The sequence below is a fragment of the Oculina patagonica genome, chromosome 13 (assembly GCF_052425735.1).
Source record: "Oculina patagonica isolate OP01 chromosome 13, crgOcupat, whole genome shotgun sequence".
Taxonomy (NCBI): Eukaryota; Metazoa; Cnidaria; class Anthozoa; order Scleractinia; family Oculinidae; genus Oculina; species Oculina patagonica.
In genome coordinates this window covers 13,639,359-13,663,802 of record NC_135770.1, presented here as the reverse complement: position 1 = coordinate 13,663,802, position 24,444 = coordinate 13,639,359, and the positions used below count along the sequence as shown (strand labels likewise).

Sequence of the window (24,444 nt, the reverse complement as noted above, 5' to 3'; positions counted from 1 at the left end):
ATAACATGAACCCCGATAACTTGAAGCTTTTTCGATTTCCCGTTAACTTTCGAGTTTAGGGGATTTAACTGTACAGGAATGTCATAAACAAGTTTCAATTCTCCTTAATATATCAAGTTCGAAACAGCGTACTCAAAAAATATCTTCGCATAACAGGCAAGCGAACAGTATTTTAAAATTTGTGTTTGTTAATGATCACAGCGTAGGTCTAGATAAGTAAGAGACAATTAACTGTCCTGGAAACAATATTAACTCAATATTTTCCGTACCGGACTAATTCACAGACTATTAAAGCAAGTCATACAATTATTTCTCATCAGAATTGGGAATTCACGCAACAGTTTGTACACAGCACCTGTTTGAGATTCCGCCACCTTATTCGATCATCATCAGACAACGACGGTGTTACTTTGGATACATTGGAAGAGCGGATGAAGACAAAGCTGGGAGACCTATTGCAAGTGCCTGTGGACGCGGTGGACCTGAATAAACCAATGACTCATTATGGCGTTGATTCCCTCATGGCAGTGGAGCTGGTAACGTGGGTCAATCAGGAATTTGGATTAAACGTCTCGCAGTTAGAGGTTCTCAGTGGAATGACGGCTGCTTCGCTGGTGAAAAAAGTCACTCAGAGTCTGCAGTGAAGGTATACTAAGCGTAAAGCTTTGCAACTAGAGCTAAGTTGAAATTTATTCGGTCTTAATATTTGGGTGATAAGTCGTTGCATTTTCAAAGAGTTCCCCTCACCCAGTATGCATTGTGCACCCAGCAGCTATTGTCCGATGAAAGATAGAGTTCCTCTGATGTTGACAGTCTGTATCAAACGGCCTTAGTGTAAACTGTTGAGAGAGGGGCAGAAGCGACCTTCAGAACGGAGTACGAGAAGGAGATCAAGTGCAAGAATGATGTTTTAAACCTATTGCTTATGCTTTTGATTATCACATCACACCAACCTCGTACCGATAGTCCTCTTTTAACTGGTCAGCAACAGGAAGGAGTGAAGGCTCTGGATTAGTAACTCGAAAGTCGTATACGTACTTGTACGTACTCGAACTCGTACTCTGATTTGAAAGTCCAAAATGTTGGTATATCTCACAACGATCTTAAATGTATTACGGCATATCAGGTGTGACTCTACGTAATCCATGTCGGTTTCTTTGTGTCTGTCAGTATAGGATGTGTGAACACAAGCTTGGTATTTTATTTCCAAACATTTATTTTATCACATCACTTAACTCACCAACATGGTGGCTTAACCTCATGTATTTTCCCATAAATTTGTAATTTATCACGTTAGCTAGGACTCATGGAAACTTTTTGTGTTTGTTTTATTTTTGGCAGGGTCTTATGTTTAAGGAAGAGATACACATCAAAGCCTCAGACGATTGGTGAATGGACGAATAATCAGGGCGTAATGCGACAAAGTAAAACGACACAGTGCTTGTTTTGCAATAATCAGAACTATGTAAGATATACGAGCATGTTAATCAAAAGAGATTCACAATTTTTGTAAGCAGTGAAACGCACATATTTCTTGTTTGCATCATCTCTATATACGAGCACGATTACTCTCTGAATTGTACGACACGAGGTCCAATTACTAATTAATTGTATTAATAACAAAATTCGAGGTTAAGAAGTCTTTTAGAATCTTTCTTAGTGTGAAAGAATCAGTGATAAACTCAATTGGTTGTAAAAACGGTGGGAAAACAGCAAGAAAGAACCCATTCAAATGCCCGTGATTGACGCGCGAATGGCGTAGGTGTCCAATTACAGGTATCCAGTTTGAAGTTGTTTAAATTAGGCGCGCGCAGAACCAATCAAAATCGAGCATTTTGTTATAGATACGATGTACTTATATTATCACTGTTATTGACGTTTATTATTCTTAAATATTATATTTAAATAAAAATTATTTACTCACCTTTTCAAGTTATTTGAAGCAGATGAAGTTGTGGAATAAATGTCATAAGGTATAAAAAAGCATGATTAATGGCACACTTTGTGGCCATGTGTAATTTCAGTAACGTGTAGCTTTAAAATGTGTGATAACTGGCTTGATTTAAAATACAGTAAAAACCCGCGAGTAAGAACCTATCATTTTTCAGGTTAGCCTACACAGGTTCTTACATAAAGGGTTATCGACACAAATTTAGGCTAATTAGGTTCTTAATAGGTTCTTATTTTCTGAAGAAAAAATTTCAATGTTGTTATAGAGATTTAAGTGGCATTCGGTCTTTTTCTTGTATAAAATTTGCATACCACATCGTGTTTATGTGAAAATGAATCACTTCACTCAGAACATGGTATAACATTGCACCTGGGGTAATAAGTCTTCTAGGTTACATATCTCCAAAGAGGATCCAGAATGTTGACTTATCATATTTTCCCAAAAGTAAACATTTTTAATCAATTTTAGAAAGTAAGAATCTGTTTTCAAATCTTAGGCTAAATAGGTTCTTGTAAAAATGGTATCTAATTTGCAAATTTTAGCCTAACAGGTTTTTAAAATGTTAGGTTCTTACTCGCGGGTTTTTACTGTAGCTTTTGTACAGCGGCTATACGCAAATCAGCTTTGCTTATCGTGGTTAAATGAAGATTATGATTATTACAATTAATGAAAAGTGAGTTATTTACCATTGGCAACATCCCTGGAGACTAGCAGCAAATAAAACCAACTGTTTATGCATGCAATGACACTGTTTCAAATAAACTCTGACGAAGGCAACAGACAGTTGTCAAAAATTTAGTTTCTTATAAGATTTTTTACATCATTTGACCTTTTGTTCAGATTTTTTAGATCAGTTTCAAGACCGTTCTTTTAGGTAACATCATTTAAACTTCAACAGAAAAATGTAACTTTCATTTTATTTAGAAGTAGTGTGTTTCGATTATGGCTGTTACAAAGAATAAAAATACATTATGTTCAGTCAGCCAGGTCTTATTTGTTAATAAAGACTTTTAGTAATGAATGTTGACTCGCAAAGCTTTCATCTATCACAAATTATCACAGCAAATAATAAAGAAATGTTTGGCAATCACTAGGAGAATCAATTCTTATGTCTTAACTTTTTAAGAGGAGGTGGGGGCGTGCTCAACTGAGAAATTTTGAAGGAATAGCATCTAAAACAGATAAAAGCTGTCCAAATCATACATTTTTAAAAGTATTGCCAACTTCTACTTTATATTCTTTTCTTTTAGGCCATTTGACCAAACTCTGCAATACAAAAGGCGACTCCCGCTGAGTGGTCATTATAGTTTTTAGAAACCTTTACAGTATTGCTTTAACCGATTGTATGAGATCATAGGAAGTTTCTCTAGTGCAAGCTTTTTTATTTTTGGTTTATACCGGGCTGTAAGTAAAGCTAAACTACATAAAAGCGTTTATCAAGCGAAATATGGCTCGCTTCAGGCTGCTTTCGTTACTTTCATAACTCAGTTTTATTTGAAAAAGCACGTTTTGAAGTTATATGACCTTTTCCCTTAATGTGGGTAGGTTTGTCTGTAAACGGGCTGGAGGTCCATTCTAGTAAGGGGAAAATCTAGTCAAGATATGCTGCAATGCTATTTAGTGCATTTTCAAATGTCTTTGAGCCCATTTTAGTTTCCACTGAAGGACTTTCCAAGTCATCTGAAAGACTCTTTTCCTGTATAGTTTACTTGCCTTCCAAACACTCGTGCTTCCCTCTAAAACTGTTCTCCATGTCACGCCTAAGAGCCTTTTTCACACCTGGTGGTGACAAGAGTTAAAGTTTGTTGGGTATTGAATGTTTTACTTATTGTGGAACCTGGTGGATAGTATTCAAACTTTAGTGTTAACGTAGCCAGGCGCCACAAAGGAGAGAGACGGCCACGTGAGGGGAAAAATGAGAAGGCGTCGCCTTCTTAATTTTTCGGCCGCGCGTGGCCGTCTCGCGCCTTTCGCGTTTGCCAAATACACACTCGAACACTACACAGGCGCCTGTTACGCAGGCTAGCGTTATCGGGGCGAAATGCAGACGGGTTGAAACCAAACACAAGTTCTTTGTATCCGTAAGACTGAGTCGATGGCTCTATTTTACTTTAGTGAAACACCTTCTAGTAATTCAACATATCATGGTTTCCATTAGCAACAAACCTACAAATGTCAAGAACTGCAGGAGTCGTACAGGCCTGTCACATCTTTTATACTATGACATGATTGTTCTACCTCGCGCTGGATTTACCAACGCCTTAAACTCAGTCGTGATTATCAAAAGAAACAAGAAAACTTCCTCGAGTCTAATAGCAAAACTACGCCCTTAGTTTATAGCATCTACATCACTTTTGGATCGATTTGGAAAGAAAGAATGCAAGAAGAACACGTGTGTGTAATAAAAATGCCAAAACTCTGAACATTCATTATCCCTTCTCTTTTTAAAATGGTTATTCATCATTCATTATCCCGCTTTCTATGCTGGCGTTCATTTTATTTTCAAAAATCCTTGACAAGCTAAGAAACGCAGTGACTTATCAGTTAACTTCAACTAGTGACAGCTAGCACAGTAAATTGTTTTGTTTCATATCCAAAGCCTAATAAATGTACTTCCCTTTCCGACCTAGATTAATCTGCTTTAACCTGAAGATAACAATTTTACTATGACATAAAATATTTTAAATTTATTAAAGGAAGTCCAGTTGATATATTGTTATTGTTAGGTTGGAACAGACAGAACTAAGCTGGAAACGAATTTATCCTGAAAAACAATTTAACCTGCAACATTTCACTCCTAACGTAAGCTTCCTGCAAACGGCTCGTGCCTTCGATACCCACAACTGTCTATGCCAAAAATCTGGCTACGGCCCTGATGCCATTCTAACTTAACTCTTGCGATGATCCCGGTTCTTAAGAAAGAGGTTGCCTCCATTGTGCATTCGTACGGCTTAGTACAGCTGAGGAGCTGAATGGACCGTGAGTCCGCAGTGCACCTGTCAAGTAACTTAGCAACTCTTCGGGAAACTTAACGATTCCTTCAACGGTGATTTGCCCAAAACGGTACTTAAAATGACTTCTCGATATTGCTTTTTGGGTAAATGTTTATCTTTTTTTAAACTTGTTAAGGTTAAACAAACACAAATCGTTAAAAGCCTTACTTGTATTTGCCAGATTTTCTTTGGCTTGGAAGATCGATCTTTTTGCTATATATTTTTAGAGAGCGTCAGCAAAAATGATGATTTTCACTGTAGACTGTAGACTGTAAAACTTCAATGAGATAAAATCATACTAACAGACTGAATATAATTTCACACGATCGCTTTCTCAATGATTTAATTCTAGACTGAGGCTTTATGAGAGTAAATTTATACGTAAGAACAGTTTGTTATTTGCATGTGATATCATTTAGCAGGTGTTCTTGTTACGCCAGTCACACTCATAGCGCGCTGCAGTGCTCGACCAATAATTATGCGACAGGTTGTAAACAAACTAAAACTCGCTCAATTTTGACAGCATCGTGAGCTAAGAGACTCTCGCACTGAAATGGCGGCGTTTGTTTGTGAACTGAAAGCGATCAGTTACATGTGAAGTTCTTTTTTAAAGGGACAAAGAAGCTGCTGGAAGCGGATATGCGCTTTATAAGCTTGGTTTAACTTTTCCTTTGGTCGTAAGCGCCTTATTTCTTATTATTGAGATTCGCTTTGTTGTTTTCGTTACTGGAGTGTGTTCCGTTGTTATCTGGATTAGATATTTTGCGGTCACTCTGTTTCCAAGTCTGTATACAAGCAAGATAACAGCGTCAACTGTAAGTAAGTTTGTTACAAGTGCGATTTTAACGATATTTCCCCGGGTATAGGGCTAGTTGAATGATTTTCAATTAATTCTAGTTGTTGTATTCATGACATCTTTTAAAACGCCAGGTGCTCTAGTGAAAAACTTGTGTTTATATTTGCGCAAAAAAATTGTGCAATGCCGCAGTAATAATTTAAAATAACTTAAAAACCGAATTCAAAGGTATGGTGGTCACAAATACAAAAAAAAACATAAATGAGGCAATGGCTATTGACAAGATCGAGCGAATTTTGTGTTCGGAAACAGAAAACTTGGTTCGTTGTTTTACGCGAAGGAAAATTCAATTTTCCAGACTGGAAAATTTTTGGCCGAGAGATAATTTTTAGTTGTCGTGAAGAGGAAATAAATTGACGTTGAAGCCAGAAGAAGTTTAGTAAGAAAATGTTTGACTGTTTGTTGACATGTAAGGTTTGTTTATTCTTCATTTAAAATTGGCGCAGTTTTGAGGCTTTATACACTGTAAATGAGTTCAAGACAGAAATAATATCACTGGCTGAGTTTCGCATGTGTTTAACCTAACTGTTTAGTGGTTAAATCGAAAGAAAATTATCAGCCACTGTTTTCTATAATTTAGATGAGTGGTAGAAATTATTCTTGTTTTTTTTTTTTCACTTGGCAAAAAGCCCGGGCGAAAAGATAATAAGTTTAACAGCAGTGGAAAAGGCATGTTAAACTGAACGAGCTCATTCTAACTGATTACCTTCCCATTTCAAATTGTTCTCGACCGGCATTTCAATACTACCAACGAGGATTTTAATTCTAAATGCAAATCAAGAACTCAAGGTGAATGTGGCTTGGATAAGTATTTCTAATACAATATTGGATAAATTTGCTAATCTTTTACCCTATTCAACACATAATGCGAAAATGTCACTACAAAACATTTTTTTGGACAAAATTAAAAATATAATAATTTCCTAGCTCGGGCTATAGCAGGAGATCTGGTGTTAAAGAGCTTTTGATCAAAACTGACAGACGAACATGTGTAAAAAGGTTCGTACCTGTGATTCAAACATATCGAACGGTAGACAATGTCATGTTTTTGTTCTCGAGAAGCGGTACTATTTTCTTTTCAATATATTATATTTTCTTTTGTTTAGTAGTTTCTATCGTTGTACAGCTGGTAGTACTGTAGACTATGTCTCAACCCCTCCTCCCCGGTGTACCAATTCAAAAATAAAATATAGACGACTTTGGCTGGCTCCACGAGTTTCAAACTGCCTTTTCGCTGAAAATGCTAGATAAGTGTCTTACAAACTAAAAAACAAAGAAAATCCCGAGTAATAAAAATATCCAGTCTCCAGGGGGTTAAACTGTTTGTTCTTGTTCAGAATAGTTCTAGTTTTACACCTGTAAAATAAAATCTGACTTGACAATATTATCATAAGTCGAAAACCTTGTTTGCTGTTTTGTTGTTTATGTTCATCTTAATCTATCTTATTCGCACTTATTTTCGCGCAGGGACTTAATTTCGTAAAAATGCGAGCAGATTTGTCGCAATTTGGCAGAAAAAAGGTTATATTATGTTCGTTTGCGACAACGGATAACGTTATAATTCACAAGTCAGCATTTCTTCAGTCTGTTGCATGTTTCGGAGAAAAGAGAGTGTGAGCATGGCTAATCATGTAAACATGTGCTAAGTTTTACGTGTAAAAGACAATCTTACCGGGGGGGGGGGGGGGAGGTAGTTAATTTCGTGTCATCAATTTTCGCGGAAACGCTTTTTTGTGAGTCTTTAATTTCGCGATTTTTTGCAACCGCGAACATCGCGAAAATCAAGTCCCGCCAAAATTAGTACGAATAAGGTACCTTAACTTTAATCAGAATTTTTTCTATAAGATTAAGAATCCTTTTTTCATAGAAACTTCACTCGCTTAGTATAGTATTAAAGACTCTATGCATGTGCCTTTGAGAAGCAATTCTTCTGCATGTTCACAAATTGGAGACCTGAATGCAACATATCTGACGCTTCAATATTTTTGTATTCAGTAGATATTTGGCACAGTTGAGATATCTCCTGTGTGCTGAATGTCGGTTGTCATGTTAAGTGATATCAAGAGATTAGCCTGGAGATTAACGCACGCGAGTTATGCTGGATTTCCACTGACGCGCTCTTTTCTACGTGCGCGTGCGTGAAAAAAAATAAGGTTGATTTCTAGTGACACGTAATTTTTTACGTGCGTTTACACGCGTGAAAAAATTTAAAGACAATGCATGAACGACTTGTGTAAACCAGTACGCAAGTCGTTCATACATTGTCTCTAATGTTTTTCACGCACGGAAACGCACGTAGAAAGTAACGCGTCAGTGAATCCACCTTAATGGATGAAGCCGCGCCAGCTACGCAGGCTATCAAGAGATCATTTTACACCGAGACGCCACTGATCCGTTTGCATTGTTGTTGCAGCTTAACTGGACGGATGTTAGTGGAAGCCTGGGGCTGGGGCTATTTACCGTGCCTATTGGCCGTCCTGGTGTTATGTAGCGTGACCTTGACCTGGGATGCGCCTCTTTTCGCGCCTTATCGTGAACACTACGTGGCTCAGGCACATTATCACGGTGTAGACGTGTTCACAGAGGCGCTTCAGTCACCTTCAGGTCCAGAACAGTTTATGGAGCATTTCTATGTGTGCTACGGGCGAGATGGAAGAAAAACTTACTTTAAAAAGCAGGATCAAAATTATTTCTCCAACAGAAGATTCTGGGTGATCAGTTCGTCCGGGAAATTCGTGGCCTCTATGCGGACTTGCTAGTGTGGCGTTACCAGTTGTATACTAAACTCATTTTTCAAAGATTAGAAACACACTAAGAAGACTTTCACTCTAGAGTGATTTTCGCATGAACACACCAGCATAAAGATAGTGCATATCACGGACAAGTAATCCCAGGAAACACGTTCTTACAGTCACTTCTTAGCGACAAAATCTTACTTGGGAGCAGATCAATAACATCACTTATTAGCAACTTATCACAACTCCAAGTAAATGTATGACATAATCAAGATCTTGTGTATACAACTGTACTGCAGCCAGCCCGCTCGTTACTGGCGAAGTGATTAGAATAGTAAATCAGAACTGTTTTGGTAGAAAATTAGAGTTCGTTATTCAAACATCACTTTGGGTCGATATCAGAATTTCCATGCCATTAGTATTTGGGTTCTTTATACGTGGACCTCAAGCGCCCAGCAAGATTTGACTAGTGTAATTTATGTTAATTTGTAGTCAGTAGTTTCAAGGATAATGCCTAAAACCACCATCAAACTGACTGACTTGTTGCATTTTTAGTAATGTACAAGGGAACTGAATTAAAAAAAGACTTGCAAGAGGTAGTACTTTTACATTTTTAATCCTTTAACGTATATGAAGTAATAGTATTCAAATCATTTCAGTTGTCTAAACAATGAACCTCTCGCGTCCACTTACAGATGACATAGCGCTGATAAATGTTGTGTGCTTCCAATAAATGGTTACACATCAGTCTTTCACAAATTACGTCTGTGAAAGAAGTTATAATCAATACTACACTACTGCTTCAATGGTTCCAAATTATTACCTGAAGCGGTAAGCTCTCATTTATTGAGGTGAAAAGTGTCTCTACCCTGAAAGCTCAAAGAAGCTATTTTACACAGCAAGTTAAGCTCTACATCTATCAAACTACATTCTACAGAAGTTTGGTTGTGTTTTGCTCAGGGTGTAGTCTTCCTCGCAGCCGTTTTTAGTGTCGTCACGCAACACTCCTCCCCACAGGAGGAGTGTTCTACGAGGGAGACTACCCAGGGTGCAGCTCTTGCACTTTATACAAACAAGAGCTAATTACATTGTCAGGACAACACTATGATCCGCCATGTGTACTAAGCTATCACGAATGCGCTATGTGTAATAAGCTGTTAAAATATAGTTAATCATATAAATATGTTTACATATCTATCAGTCCAACCCAGATTTAACGCACTACTCTTGCCATTTATGAAGAAGTTGATAGGTCTGGGGCCCGTTTTTCGAAAGCCCCGGAAACTTTTCGGGCCTGCAAAGCCATTTTTAAAAATAGAAGTGCATAAGCCTGAAACTTTGTATGCAGAGGAACCTCTGTTCAAAATAAAAGTATGCGAATAAAACAGCCCTGTAAACATAAGGTTTTGGGATTTTGTTATGGCTTCACAGGTGCGAAAGCTCTTCGAGATAATCGAAAAGCCGGCCCCTGGCCACGATGATGCAGTAAACCTGATAAACATATTATCATTCACAAAGAACAACTTTTTTGGCCCCACTTCTGCAATGTACTACAAATTAACCCGGGTATAAAGGACAGAAAAAAATTTACACAATGGAGTCTACAAGACAACTTTGATTTGAAAAAAAAATTTGATGGAGGCTGACCAAATTGCTGTGAATGGTATTATGTTGTTCTGTTTAATTACATTTAATTCTCATGCTCGTTATATCGGAGTTGGGTTTAACTCTTTCAGCTGAGCAAACACATGTTATTCACTAAATTGTCACGATGCCCAAATGCATTCAGCAAGCCCTTGTTATCCGCCATAGGATAGGTAGGTTGCCAAGATTCGTCCAAAGACTTGCAAAGTGCTACATAACCATAGTATTTTAACAGTTAAATAGGTTTCGTTGACGATTCGTTAAAACAATTATCCTGCTCAATCTTGTAGAATAGCGTCTGATTTCGTCCGATATAAGGCGATATTATGCGCGATTTTGCAAGATAATTGCAAACATGCCTATTGGGTAGAACTAAGTAGAAGCTTTGAAGGAACATTACACCAAACCAGACACTAAGTGGAAGTAGTTAACCATTATAAAAATTACTTCTCACAAAGAAACTACTTCATATCAACCAATCAAACAGGACTTTCTAGCAATACACCCAAAAAGTTTTTGTGTTAGCCTGTTGCTATAGCAACTTCGCTGACAAAAAAACACAGATGCAGTTAAGTATGAGATCAGACCTTGACTTGTTTGTATTACTAATTAACACAGTTTTATTTCGCATTTCAATGGACCCTTTCTTGTATTTTAATCTTAATGTTACAAGTTTGTATACACAGTATCCTTAGCCATTAGTCCCTGCTGTTTTTCGAAAACTAGTGTTCGACAATAAAAAGTTAGTTCTTGTATCATCACTAATGCCCAAACATACTTTTAATGCAAAGTAATTCACACTAATCTGATTGAGCATGAATGAAAATGTTGAAGGTCTAGCCACGAATGATAGGCATTGTTTTGGAAGGTAGTGGAAACAGATATTAATTTGACTCTAGCACCAAAGTGCAAAATAATACACTGAGCACTGTATTCAATATAATGAGGTGAATAAGCTTCAACTCTGAGAAAATACAAACAGCAACACAAACAAGAAAAAACGGTCCAACTGAAAATAGAAATATAACCAGTGCTAACAGTTCAGAGGGAAATCACCTTAAACATTCTTGGGTGGGTGGGTTGGAGTCTCATCAATGAAGGATTGTTGTCCAATCATAGATTAAGTAATGCTTTTAATTCAAAATGTTGAAATGACAAGAATAAAATCAAAGTTGGGTAAGTTAAATTAATACATCATGATATTCTTCTGCTGTAATCACAACCAATAATTGTATCCTGACAAGCAAAAAGAATACTAACATAATGATCATGAAGCTACAAGTGATCTTATCAGCTATTAATAATTTATTTGATTATCAATCAAAAGTAAATCCCTTGAATACAGGTTATATAAACACACATCAATCTCGAAACTGTCTAAAACCATATCTAGGTGTATTTAAACAAAGTAATCAAACATATTACAAACACTTTGCCACAGAATGTCCCTGGCTCTTGAGCTTGCCTTTAGGATAGCTCCATAGCTCCTTCACTCTGGCTATCAAAACACACAGTTTAGAACAACATTTATTAACAAAATATTTTGGAGACATTAGTAAGCTAAATAACCACTGTAACGAGTGTTTACATGGCTAAAATAAACAAATAAAAAACGAACAAACAAATAAATAAATAAACAAATAAATAAATACATAATTTTATAATGTGTTAAGCTTCAAGCATTGCCTAGAACAAACCAGATCAATTGGAATTTGGATTGTTGTCTTTTGTGCAATGGAGGGAGGAAAACCAGAAAACCTGGAGAATAACCCTTGGAGCAAGGATAAGAACCAACAGTAAACTCAGCATACATATGACACCAGGTCCAGGGAGGTGAGAGCTCTAGCCACTGCCTGCCTGCCCCGGCTTTAATTAATTTGGATTAATTTTTGTGAACCTTTGACAACACACAAACCCAGGCCAGGGTATTCAGTGATTATAGTGAAATAACTGCAGTTCCATTGTGAGTTAACATGTTAGAAGCTAGAGCATTTAGCTTTTCTTTTACAAGGGCTCATATTACAGTGAAATGCAACTTGATTCTTCAGTAACAACTCCACCATGAATGATTGCCAACGAGTCAGGCCTTCTGGTCTTACGAGGCAGCAGATTATAGAGCCGCAAGAAGATTTGTATGTGCGAAAAAATCTCAGAAACGCTCCAAAATGTAGAGTAATGTAATGTAATGTAATGTAAGGTAGATCGTGACCACACAATATGTGATGTTTTAAGGCAATCTGTTTGGCAGTTTTTGTTCAGCATGTGCACAACTTGTTATAGTTTTGGCCAATCGGTGCCCTACTTATTTGTTCAGCACATGCATGATGCATTGGCAACTATTCCTAAACAAGATGCATCTCAGATAACAAAATGATTTTAAATCTGCTTGCTTAAAAAAGTGAAAATTCCTAAACTAAAGATTGAAATATTAAAAAAAATAAGTGGAATCAAACTTTGTTTAGAATTTAATTTCATTCAAGATTAAGGCCAGAAAATTTATGCATTCCATAGCCTCAAGATATCAATCATTTTGAAGGCTTGCAAATTTGCATGTGTAATTAAGCTACATGTAGGTCTTAGTTAGAAGACAACACAAAAACCGATTTGGTGTCGTGGATTTCATTGATCAGTTTTTTTTTTGCATTTCTCGAATTTATAAAATTACAGCGCGAAGCGCGCTACCGTTGCCACTCGAGCAAGATTTTTGATGTATTTTTGACACTTTTTTGACACTTTACTAATCAAATTGGGCGGAGACAGTCTAACTTGATGCGCGATTAATTAAATCTTGTTGGTGTATTTTTAGTTTGTCGGTCGGCTCGCAAAATAAAAAATATCAGCCTCCTAGATCGCCACTCTTCAGTTTCTAAATGATTGTATCTAAGGACTGAGCTGTAAGATATCACTTTTTCCGCCGTTGTGTTCATGTTGTGTTCAAATTTGGTGATTTGTGGATTGTAACCGATAAATGTTCATATGTATATTATGCGCGGCATTTGTTTACATTTCGGTGTTTTCCTCTGTCGCTCAGCTACTGGTGATATCCTGACAGTGTTCTCAAAAAGTCTGCTTGTTATATTTTATTCAGTTTATACTACAAGTACTTGCAGGAATATTGCATAAATACCATACTGTTGCCTAAAATGTATCTCGAACGTAACTGCATCGTCCCCAGGCATAATTGCCAAGGTCTTTGTATATTCTCACGCGTTATTAGCTAAAAATAGAAACTACATCCAAACGGGAAACAAAACCAAATTGATTGCAAGGCTGGTACAACGACAGGAGGGCAAGATTTATTGGCCAATATTTCAACTAGCAGAGCTAGTCTTCTTCAGGGCCAGTACTACAATATAAGGAAACAAACCTGTGACCTGCATATTTTATACACCGTAAATAAAAATAAACTCGAAATTATAGTAGATACTAGTTTTTTCTTGATGATCGCGAATATTTACAGCCGTTTTCAGTGTTTCGTAAATAGCCGCTACTTTCTTTCTATTCAAACATGGAAAACAAACATGATGGATCGAAACCCACCAATCATAGTCCACTAGCGTGACCTTTTGAACATTGTTAACCCTATTCAGACCGGGGGGGGGGGGGGGGCTTTTGAGGCCCGCGCTGACTTTGAACTTTTATAACTTTTTTAAGATTTAACCAAACGCTGCCAAACTTTCTGAGTTTTCCTAAAATTTATCTGGCAACAAATTGGTAGGGTTAGATGATGTGTCAGGAACTTGACATCACCATGGCAACGGCATTTTGACAGGCATGTTTTCCCAAATTTGTAATTTTGCGTGTTTCTGTTAATAAAAATCAACTTAAATGGCATCATTTTTACATTTTTACGGGTTTAAAGCACATTTTTATTTATTTTGAGTACTTTGCAATGATTTTGGGTGGTTTTCTGCCATTTTGGAAAAATTTTGAAATCCAAGATGGCGGATCCAAGATGGCGGCTGTTTTGTCACGTGATGTGACGTCACCATCCCACGTGACGTATACCAAAAGAAAGAGTTTCGGACGTACAATACATCCTATAAGTTTCATGGTGATTGCTTAAATATTTTGGAAGTTACATAGGGGGGGCTTCCGAAGCCCCCCCCCCCGGTCTGAGAAGGTCCAAAAAAGCCCGGTCTGAATAGGGTTAAGGTTCATCTGGTAGGCTGTGATTGGTGGATTTCGATCCGTTTGCTTGCTTAGAATTGAAAAAGTACTATTTTCGTCTCCCGGCGGCAAACGAGAGACCCGAGCTGGACATCTTGATAATTGATTATTGGATATGATATGACTTGTAGATAACAGTTAGATATTCGTCTTGCTGATCCACTGCTCCTGACACACCGTCAGTTTCTGTTTACTGGGATGGTAAATTAGCGTAAATTTGAGGCTCAGGGAAATTAGCTCATGGTGTACGTATAGACGAATTTGTTACATCGTATTTGCTTATAACTTTTTGTACAAATTTATGACTAGTCCTGACTTCTCTTGCAAAAGCGCGTTGACCTTATCCTTGGTGGTTCAAGTCTAATATCCGCTCACGAACAAGAGAAAGGTAATGCTCGTCCATTATCGTTTATTCCGCTGTTCGCATTTTCAAGAAGTTGAAATGTATGTTTGCTGTGGACAAAAAATAAATTTGTTATTTCAATTTGAAATAAATGTTTTAGTAGCTACAGACGTATTGATTGCTTCTTTTCTTTCTACTTACGAAGCCCTTGGAAATTTATTTTCTGGCTGCTAAATATATTTTTGTAGCTTGATTTCTTTTTCTGGCTGCCCCCTAACAATTTCCCGCGCACGCGATTAGAAATGGTCTGATTAACTCCGCCTCCCAATTGAAATAGTGTCACAAAAGTGTTGAAAAAATGTCAAAAATCTTGCTCGGGTGGCAACGGTAGCGCACTTCGCGCTGTAATGTCCTATTTTTTCCTGGATTGTCTTGCGGTTTTTTTCTCGGGCAACCTGGCCTTTAATTTTTCGTAAAAGCTGGTTCCCTGAATGCAATTTGCGTTGTCCAGACGACCAAACAACACTTCAACGTGACATTTGAGACGTCACTGAATGTGTACTGAATGTGACAAATTAATTCTTGGAACGAAATAAAAATGAAAGTGATTAACAAAGCATTTCTGGGTTGTATTGTGCTAGTATAATAAAATAAACTTGTTCCACTTTTGGCCACAAACTTGTCCGACCAGGCTTTTACCTGTCAAAACCTCAAATTTTTTGGTTGTTACCACTTAAGTGGATTTAACTGCAGTGTGGGAAGTTCAAAATTATTTGTTCTGGCAAATCTTTATTAAAGTTTGATTTTTGTTTCATAATTTATTTTCCAAGTTCAGTGGCTCATAGCCACTTTGATTAAGGTCTACAGACATAGGACTTTAAAACGGTGGAAACCTTTCCAAATTAGTGGCATCAAACAGCAATGGCTTGAAACTCTCAAATAACATGGATTTTACAAGATTTCTCACTAAATCTTAACTACTTTGGTATTATTTTATAACTCCTATCTCATTTAGCTTTCACAAAATCACATTGTATTTAAGAAACATTCAAGAATTTCAAAGAAAACACGCAATGTACATTGATTGGACCAAGATGATAAAGCGTACTTTCAGCCAAACATTTACAATATCCTAACAACCCTTCTTTTCTCCCGTTGGATTTGCACTTCTACCGATAGATACCACTAGTTTGTTATCTCACCTCCTCTGTCTGTTTAGCTATCAGTTTTTCCAGAGTGGCGTGAATGAAGACTTGTCTATGAAAGATGACAAAACACTATTTTAATAACATTGCTACAACAATTTCAATATACCTTACTTAATGAAATGTTGTCCAAAAAATGTAAATGCACAAGTGGCCTTGTCTCATAAACTGTAACACTATTGGCAGAATCTTATGTTACATTTTGTATGAAAAAACTGATATGACATCAATGGATTGCATAACCCGCTAGTGACCAACCTCAGGCTACAAAAATGGCTGAGAGCAGTCAATCAGGTTTTGTTTGAGATAATAAGTCATTTGCAAGTGGATGGTACTGTAAGCATTGGTCATTTTAGTACAATGTTTAGCTTTTGCTTCATTGTTGATACATTCCACAGTCACTGATCTGTGTCAGTGGTAGCCTGTAGTGACACTTACTTAGCTGGGAGTCCTCCACCTGGCGGCAAGCCTTTGATGTCCTCACTGGACAAACAATGCATGGTATAATACAAGTCAACAACTCCAGGGTCACTGCTGTCCTGGAGTACAGCTACAGTAAAAAAACACAACAACATCAATATCATTGAGTTACAACTGTACAAGAGGTTTTCCTGAGCACTTCTTTCTTATTTTACTACTTATTTCATTATGCAAAGAAAAAAAGGAAATTTTTGTTTTTATAAGGAATGACAGGTACCATAGCTTTTTTCACCTCAAGTACACTAATAATAATAATTCATATTACCCAACAATTAATTTTCGTGCCTGCTTATTGGACATGGTACAAAAATGGGACCATGGGTATCATTCAATATACCCATCTGATTTGATATCTGTTGCCTGATTTTACAGACAATTACAAAACAACAAATAAAGTCACCTTTAAAAGTCTAACTTTTTAATTGAATCACAGTGTTAAAAATAAACCATTTAACTTGCATTTACACCGTGATTATCACTGTACCGTAGGTTTTTACCTGTTACCAGCGATGAAGCACATAGGGGTAGGGGCAACTTTGGACCTGGGGGGCGGAGACCTTATTGCCCGAAAAAAAGGCATGGGTTGAAAGTTGAATAAAGAGGCATGAAATGAACAACAAAACGTGCATTGAAATAGTTTTGTACAAACCTTGCCTGCTTGCTAAAAGAAAACGATAGTTTTTTAATTAATTTTGTGGTGTTGCCTAAAGGTGTAAATGCACTGAATCCTTTTTCTTCAGAAATATTTTATTTATTAAATCTAGTTCAGCAAAAATTAAAGTATTTTTGGGGAGCCAATGCAGCCCACCCAGTGCCGAAATTTTTCGACAATGTTAATTGGTCACAATTTTTTTTTAAAAAAGAAATAAAACATTTCTTACTCTGTCATTTTACTTGATAGCCCCTCTAAAATAAATTATTTTATTTAGCGTATAATGATTATTTGCATTTACTTCAATCTTGAATGGCTTTTCGTGTTCACTACTTGAAGAACAAGCATTAGGAAGACTTTTGGTGACACTACAATGTTTTTTATTTTGATCAATTGATGGATTTAAACATTCTGAATTGAACCATTTTACCTTGTAAACATCAATACGATACGAAAGGGCAAAGACAGAAAGCAAATTTATTGTGTGACTGTTTTGTGTGGTTAAGTTGAAATGGGAAAAGGAAGCACCCATCCTAAATAATGTCACTTGATTGGAAACCTATCAGAGGTTTTCTAAGGGTTTGGACAGGTAAGTATCCTTCAAAGTTTATATTTAACTGAGATGTAAGATCTTTAGATAAAGCAAGAATTTATGAGCGATTTGCTCACTTTGTCCGACCTTTTTTCATGAATTATGAGACGATTTAAGGTCGATTGTGCGAATTCTTGTTGCCAATTTGGTGACCAATTTTCAGGATTTGGTCGCCAAAGTGAAAAATTTAGTCGCATTGGTGCCTGTATAACGTGCGAATTTTACGCCCTGCTTTAAATATTATATTGTTTTGATATACCATAGAATTCCGGTTATAAGCCCTGGGCTTATACAACTTCGTAAGGGTTTTTGTGTGGGCTTGTAAACGGAGGGGCTTATATCCGGGAGGGGGTTACAAGCGGAATAAAAAAAATGTTTCGAAATGAGCCACGGGAGTGTTGATCGAAATACGTTTTTAAGTTAAAAACCCATAATAAAGCAACATTTAGCCCTGTTCAGTACTGTCATCCGGCAGAGGGGGGGGGGGGGGGGCTGATTATCGGAATTTTACAGTATATGGTATTAATTTTTGCATTGTTTTCTTTGTGTGTATTTAATTTTTACAATTATTTTGAAATGGCAAAAATCACAATTAGTATTTGCAAAAATTAGTAAGAATAAGGTAGTTTAGGAGGCTAACTTGATACACTTCTATTCAACTACTTTGTACTATAATAAAACTGGACATACCAGCTATTCTTTTCTCCAAGTCAGCATTTAGTTCTGCTTCCTATAAAACATAAAACAAACCATGGTTAACTCAGCTAAATACAATCACAGGGGCCCTCAAATCAAATTTAACATGACCTTCCACTTTTAATGTGTCTTTCGTTTTGTCTCAATTTGGATCTGAGGGTCCCTGTATATAACAATACAGCTGTTTCAATTGATATTGTCAGATCAAGGGACAAGACAAAAGGTAGTATAGGTAAAAGTAGAGTACTGCTGTATGCACTGACTAATGAGATATAACAGCATGGCTGACCTGACTTTGACATTATCGTTCGCTTGGGACATGTGGAAACAAGGTACTTTTAGCCAACTAAATTTGGGAAGAAGTTTCCCAACACAAAGCCATGTAAAAGTGAAATGAAAGCTACAGAACGAATTCTCATAAGAGGAAAAACAAGTACTTTCCAAGCAAAAATGGCAGCAATTAAAATTAATTGTACCATACCATTTTAATAGCTTCTTCGGAAACTTTAGGTGCTCCAGGGAAGGTAATTAAGATCACACTCATGTTATCACGACTTCCCTACAAAATTCAAAAGTGAAAGTAAAATTAATATACACTTAAGCATTTAATTAATGTACTAGCTACAGAAGGTAACATAGAATATTCAGTGACTAGAAAAGCTAAAGCTTGTTTGGATATGAATTAGATTTTACCCAAAACAAAAACATTAAGACAGTAGTATCATGGGTAAATTGAACTGGACAAAATTCATAACCATACTCAGGAATGTGTTAAGCCCCAGGTTGTTAAAAGTGCTATCTTTGGAGTGCTAATTGAACTGCTGTTTTGATCAATACACACTTGATGGTTAGCAGGCTTTTTATAAACTCATTTAATTATAATGAGAAACCTTAGAACTTCCTCAAATATTTTTCCTTATGCATGCAAATATAATGCACTTTCTTACAAAGAAGAAAAAACAACAAGTATAAGGCCTTGAAATAGCTTAATACAAATTATGTGCAGACCAACTGAGTCACATCCATCAAACATTTGGCAACGTAATAAATCGGGAATTTTGAAAAGTACATTTTGTGTAAGAACATGTAAACACTTCACCTTACTTACATTAACCAACAAAATTGACTGGAATTATTGGAACATGAACTATATTCATCAGCTGGCTATCAAATACTTATGCTGAATACCTTGAAACATTTGATATACATGTATTTAAAAGAAAACTCCCTTGAGTTTAATTACCAAGCCACCAACCAAGCCGATTAAACGACATTTGCTCACAAACTTGGAATAAATGCTTTGCCCAAAATGTAATGTTCAAGATTTATAATCTCAACCTATATATAATAATTAACTGTGTGGATCTGTTTGAATCGACAGAAAAATTACACTGTAGATAACAATAAAAAGTAACAGCTCACCTTAGCTAGACAGGTGTCGAGGAGCTCACTGCATATAAACCTTAAATCATCAGAAAGTAGCATTCTTGAACGAATGTAGTCAGCCACCTCTTCGTTCGTCATCACATCCCAGATACCATCGCAGCCGATAACGATAAACTCATCCCCATCATCTTGTCTTGAAATCACAGAAATCTCAGGTTCGGGAGAAACCAGTTGTTTGTCCGGATCTAAATTATTATCCATCTTGTACTCGAAATCTCCTAAAGCCCTAGAAACTGCCAAAGAACCGTTAACTCTTTGAATCATAACACTACCCCCGGCCTTTTCGATGCGAGTTTTCTCATCTGGATTAGACGGTTTGTGATCGACTGTGTGGAAAGTCACTTTGCCATTGCTACATAAAATAGCCCTAGAATCTCCACAGTTTGCAAAGATAAATTGCTTAGGGGTAATCATGGTTGTAACGGCCGTCGTACCACTTTTGTCGTCTCCGTTTAGCCACGCTGGGAGTTCTCGCATCGTTTTGTCCAGCTTAAAAAATCCCATCTTGATTCCGTTTTTAAGCTGCTCCAAATCAGGCGAAGATGGCCCGCTTTTTAAGGCTGCTTTAAAATCATCATTGGATAAAACACACCCTAAAAGATTTTCTGCACAATAAAGACTTGCATTAGAGCCTGCATGACCGTCAAAAATGCCAAAAAATGACCATTCTTGAAGCTCCTGGTTCAACCCAGTGATAACCGTGTGTGCATCTTCCATTTCAATACGCCAACCTTGCATGGACGCGAGTCCATAGCAAAGTCCATTTCCCGATGCAGACTTTGTCTCTTTTTCAGTCTTTGGCTTGTCTAGAAATGCACCCATTCAAAATACTGGACATTCAGCCACATTTACCGCATCAAAGTCGCTTTTACAAGTTTAAACATACAAATTTTCTAGGAAAGTGCTGGTTGCAACAGATTCGCAGTGTAACTAGGCCCAGGCTACCACTCGGACAAATCACACCAGACGAGAGACCATTCAGCGGATCAAGTTTTCAAAAGGTAGTACTTCATGTAGCAATCGTGTTCTTTAACTTGGAAAATTTTTTAACTGTCACCTCGGACTTTTTCACTTTAATTAATTAATTAATTAATTATTTATTTATTTATTTATTTTGGACGATTTTCATAGAAAGACAAAAGAAATTGTTTGCAAACAGGATATGTCTAACAAAAAATAGATGGAATTTCGAAAAAAAAAAATGTTTGCAGAGGTGCATTAACTAAAAAAAAAGTTTGCAGAGGAAACATTTTCACCCCCCCCCCCCTTCAAAAAAATAATGGTCCATCCCTTTTAGGAAAAGTGGGGTGGGGAGCTTTCGAAAACTATTAGAGGGTCATAGAGGGTCTGGGTGGGGGGGGGGGGGGTGCTGGGCCCCTTAATTTTTTGGTTAAATTTTCATCGGTAGCTTCATCAGTTGTTATATAGCACCATTATTAATAAACTGACCGGTTTATTAACCGTATTAAAGGAGTTTGAGAGAGATATTGGCTGGAAGATTTTCCAAAGGGTAACTCTTGCACCAGTGATGTTTGACGTGTACCTAAAAAATTAAGTTTGTGTACACCCGGGCCTGGAAACTTGACATTTTCACTTTCACACGTTCACCCAGGGCCACTAATTTCATAAGGAGTCTTGAAGATTAAATCATGAAAATCAACGGTTTCTATTGATGTTTATTTAGACATTCCAATTTCGGTATGCGTGTTTTTCTTCGACTGTGTTAGATGTCCGTATCCGCGTGTAAGATTGATTCTTCTCATTCTTTGGGTACGAGAATGCCGATGAAAAAAAATTGCATGAAATGAACTCACCGTCCCTGTTCCCAGAGTCCTCCGATCCTTTGTCAAGAGAACAGCTACCATCGGTGCTGGAAAAGCTACCACAGTCAGTGCGACTTTCAATCAAAAGATCACGAAGAATAGAATATGAGCGGCCGTCACCTTCTAGAAAACCTGGGCAGAGAGATCGAGATATGAAAGGAGAGAAACCACGTTTCTTTTCGAACCGAGAAAACTCAATCATCAGAATTATTGGGACATTACAGGTCAAGCTCACAATATTGTTTGATGATCCACCCCTCCAGGAGCCTGCCCCTCTGATTACGGGCAAAACGCCTTGGAACTAACAAGAAAGCCATCACCGGTCATTCTTGACTATATCCCCAATCAAGCACGCAGGCTTAGTGCGGCCAGTTAGACTGAAGAACTACAACTCAGTCAATTACAGATCGCATAATTCGATCGACATCCCGAAGTAAGCTCGCAGACCTAGAGCCAAGAACTACACGTCAGTGCTAGGGGACTACAACTCCGACATCATATTCAACTGTGAGCACTCGGGCTTAATGCCAGATAGACTGAGGAACTAGGAGTCTGATGTCACAGATCACAATTAAACATTTGACTTATAATTACAATCGCTCATAAAAAAATGCAGGCAGACGGAGGCCATAAAACCTATTCTACGAGGCTTTGCAACAGGAAAATACAGCTGATCCTACCAAAAAGGCATCTGAAAAAGCTTAATAAAAGAATAAATTAAACAGAATAAAAAGAACACAGATGCGATCGTTGCTGAGGCCAAGATAGCCACCACGTGCTATAGCGGTCTGCATCACTACCCATGATGTCCCGGCCTGGTGTACTTCTCCGGATGCTCATTCGTCAGAAATAAAATATACGAACCGGGTCACTGTCCCTTTGATGCATACAGTTGAAAACAAATGGAATCTTGGGTAAAAAAACACGGAATATCTATGAAACTTTGGCCGATTTTTTGAAGTTTTTGGGGGGAATTTATAAAATATGTAAGCAGTTCCCCTTTTACACCAAAATTTGCCAGTTAAACACCCCGTTATAAGAACCTCCTAATCCTAAAATCTGGAAATAAGTTCTCATTTTCTAAAATCAAAAGTCAATATTCTGGATCTTGTTTGGAGACACCTAGGAGACTTATCACTACAGTTACCATGTAAATGCCAATGTTAAAAACCATAAAATATCACTGATACAATCTCCAAAAAATTAAAAAAGGCTTAATACCACTAAAAAGCATTAGGAACAATGTAATTTTTTTAGAAAGTAAGAACCTAAATAGCATAAATTTGTGCTAATTACCGTAACTCGCGGGTTTTTTACTGTAACTGGATCCATCGATAATAAGTAAGGGGTGATAAGGAAATCTTTTGTTAATAACAGTTAGGATTTGGTTCAAAAGCTTTCGGTCTTGCCCATAAACAAAGATCCCGCGGAGCAAGAAATGTTTACCTTTGCAACCGTCCCTTTCCACATGATCGGTGCCCAAGCACCGCTATGAAGTTCTTCATTTTTGGACCCACCGGGTCCCGAATTGGAAGGTGGAAATGGGATCTGAGATTTCTCTTGTTTGCAAAAGGGAACTGGGGTTTGGCCACTGGGAATAGATAGATAGATAAGTTGATTACCCTTGGAGCTGACAGGGGCTGACTAAGCCCCCTAGCAGTAGCAAATAATCACAAATGGAATGGAGATGGCAATAATCACAAAAATTGAAAATTGGTTATTTTTTTTATTAGTTACGATTTTTGCAATAATGCAAATAATGAAACTGTTAAGAACACTGTATTTACGGTATTTTTAACAACTTTTTTGTTTTTGTTAACATAGTTAATTCAACATATATTTTGTAACCTTTATTCTGGAAAGCCCTTTTGAGATGAATGTATTTATTATGGCAGGAGACTTAATTAAGCAAGAAATTAATTACAATACTGAATTTTAAATACAAATTTTAAAAACATTTTGATAATCCTTTATTCAGTCTCAAGAACAAAGCCGTCACAAGTCTCACGTCATTTACGAAGGAGAATGCTCACGTGGAGAGAAACATGCAGGTGAAACAATCGGCGAATTCTATAGGAACGAATAAGATAATTATTGGACTCTAATTACATTGTCTTCTTTCTGTGTTACATCTTTCTTAAGAGTTGCCGACTGTAAAGTAGCAGTGTTGACAGAGTAAAAAGACCAAGATTTTCAGAGGATGGATAGCGCTATGCACCATATAAAGCACTAAACACTGCTATTAAAAAAAAAAAACGACGCTATCCACAGCAAAGTAAATGGTAGCCTGTATAAAATCGGGAACTCAGAGATAATTTCCGCAAGCCGCTAAATATACAACGTTGAAAAGAATAGTCAATAATTCCCGGCGGAGAGATACTTAAAAATAACCAAAAAATTCCAAAATGAGCATATGCTGCTTCGTCTCCATCTTACGAATTTTTCTCGTGCGTTGCTATGGGCACGGCAGCTAGATTGGAGCAGACGGATGCTTCTTTATGCTAATTTGTTTTTCACAACTCTGTTCTTCGTATTCTGTTGATAACTTGATTCAAAGAAGTTGCGTATGAGTTGAGCATGCATGAGTTGAGCGTCCATCTTGGTAAAAAAGAAGCGGCAAATTTACTTCATGAGTATCTGGATTGGGACTGACGGCTTTGGAAGGCAGCAAACTAAAGCAGGTACGACGAAATTAAAGAGGTTTTGAACTTTAACTGTTTTGGCAATTGTAGCTGTTTAATAACTGGGTCTTCATTACTCAGGTTTGAGCGTACTTGAAAGGATAGGAACAGAATAGAGAAAACTAACAGGCTACGACAGCTGTGGAGCAAAACCATGGGCAACAATTAAGGTATCTA

General features: G+C 37.2%; 1 protein-coding gene and 1 long non-coding RNA gene across 3 annotated transcripts; one reads left to right on the top strand and one right to left on the bottom strand.

The window, feature by feature from the left end:
- Nucleotides 1–5,458: 5,458 nt before the first annotated feature.
- Nucleotides 5,459–9,282, top strand: LOC144635883 (uncharacterized). The gene is made up of 2 exons (XR_013567435.1): nucleotides 5,459–5,759; nucleotides 8,214–9,282. It is a non-coding gene; the product is annotated as an uncharacterized LOC144635883 (long non-coding RNA).
- Nucleotides 9,136–20,707, bottom strand: LOC144635881 (protein phosphatase 1B-like). Of its 2 annotated transcripts, none has more exons than XM_078494994.1 (6): nucleotides 19,740–20,707; nucleotides 18,799–18,876; nucleotides 18,312–18,351; nucleotides 16,336–16,447; nucleotides 15,895–15,949; nucleotides 9,136–11,673 (listed from the first exon to the last, which is right to left on the bottom strand). In XM_078494994.1, the coding sequence occupies exons 1-6, from the start codon at nucleotides 20,583–20,585 to the stop codon at nucleotides 11,647–11,649; spliced, it is 1,158 nt and encodes a 385-aa protein (XP_078351120.1). In that variant the 5' UTR covers nucleotides 20,586–20,707; the 3' UTR covers nucleotides 9,136–11,646. The 2 variants fall into 2 exon arrangements, with proteins under 2 accessions (XP_078351120.1, XP_078351121.1); XM_078494995.1 differs by having other exon boundaries at nucleotides 9,136–11,677; nucleotides 19,740–20,706.
- Nucleotides 20,708–24,444: the final 3,737 nt, after the last annotated feature.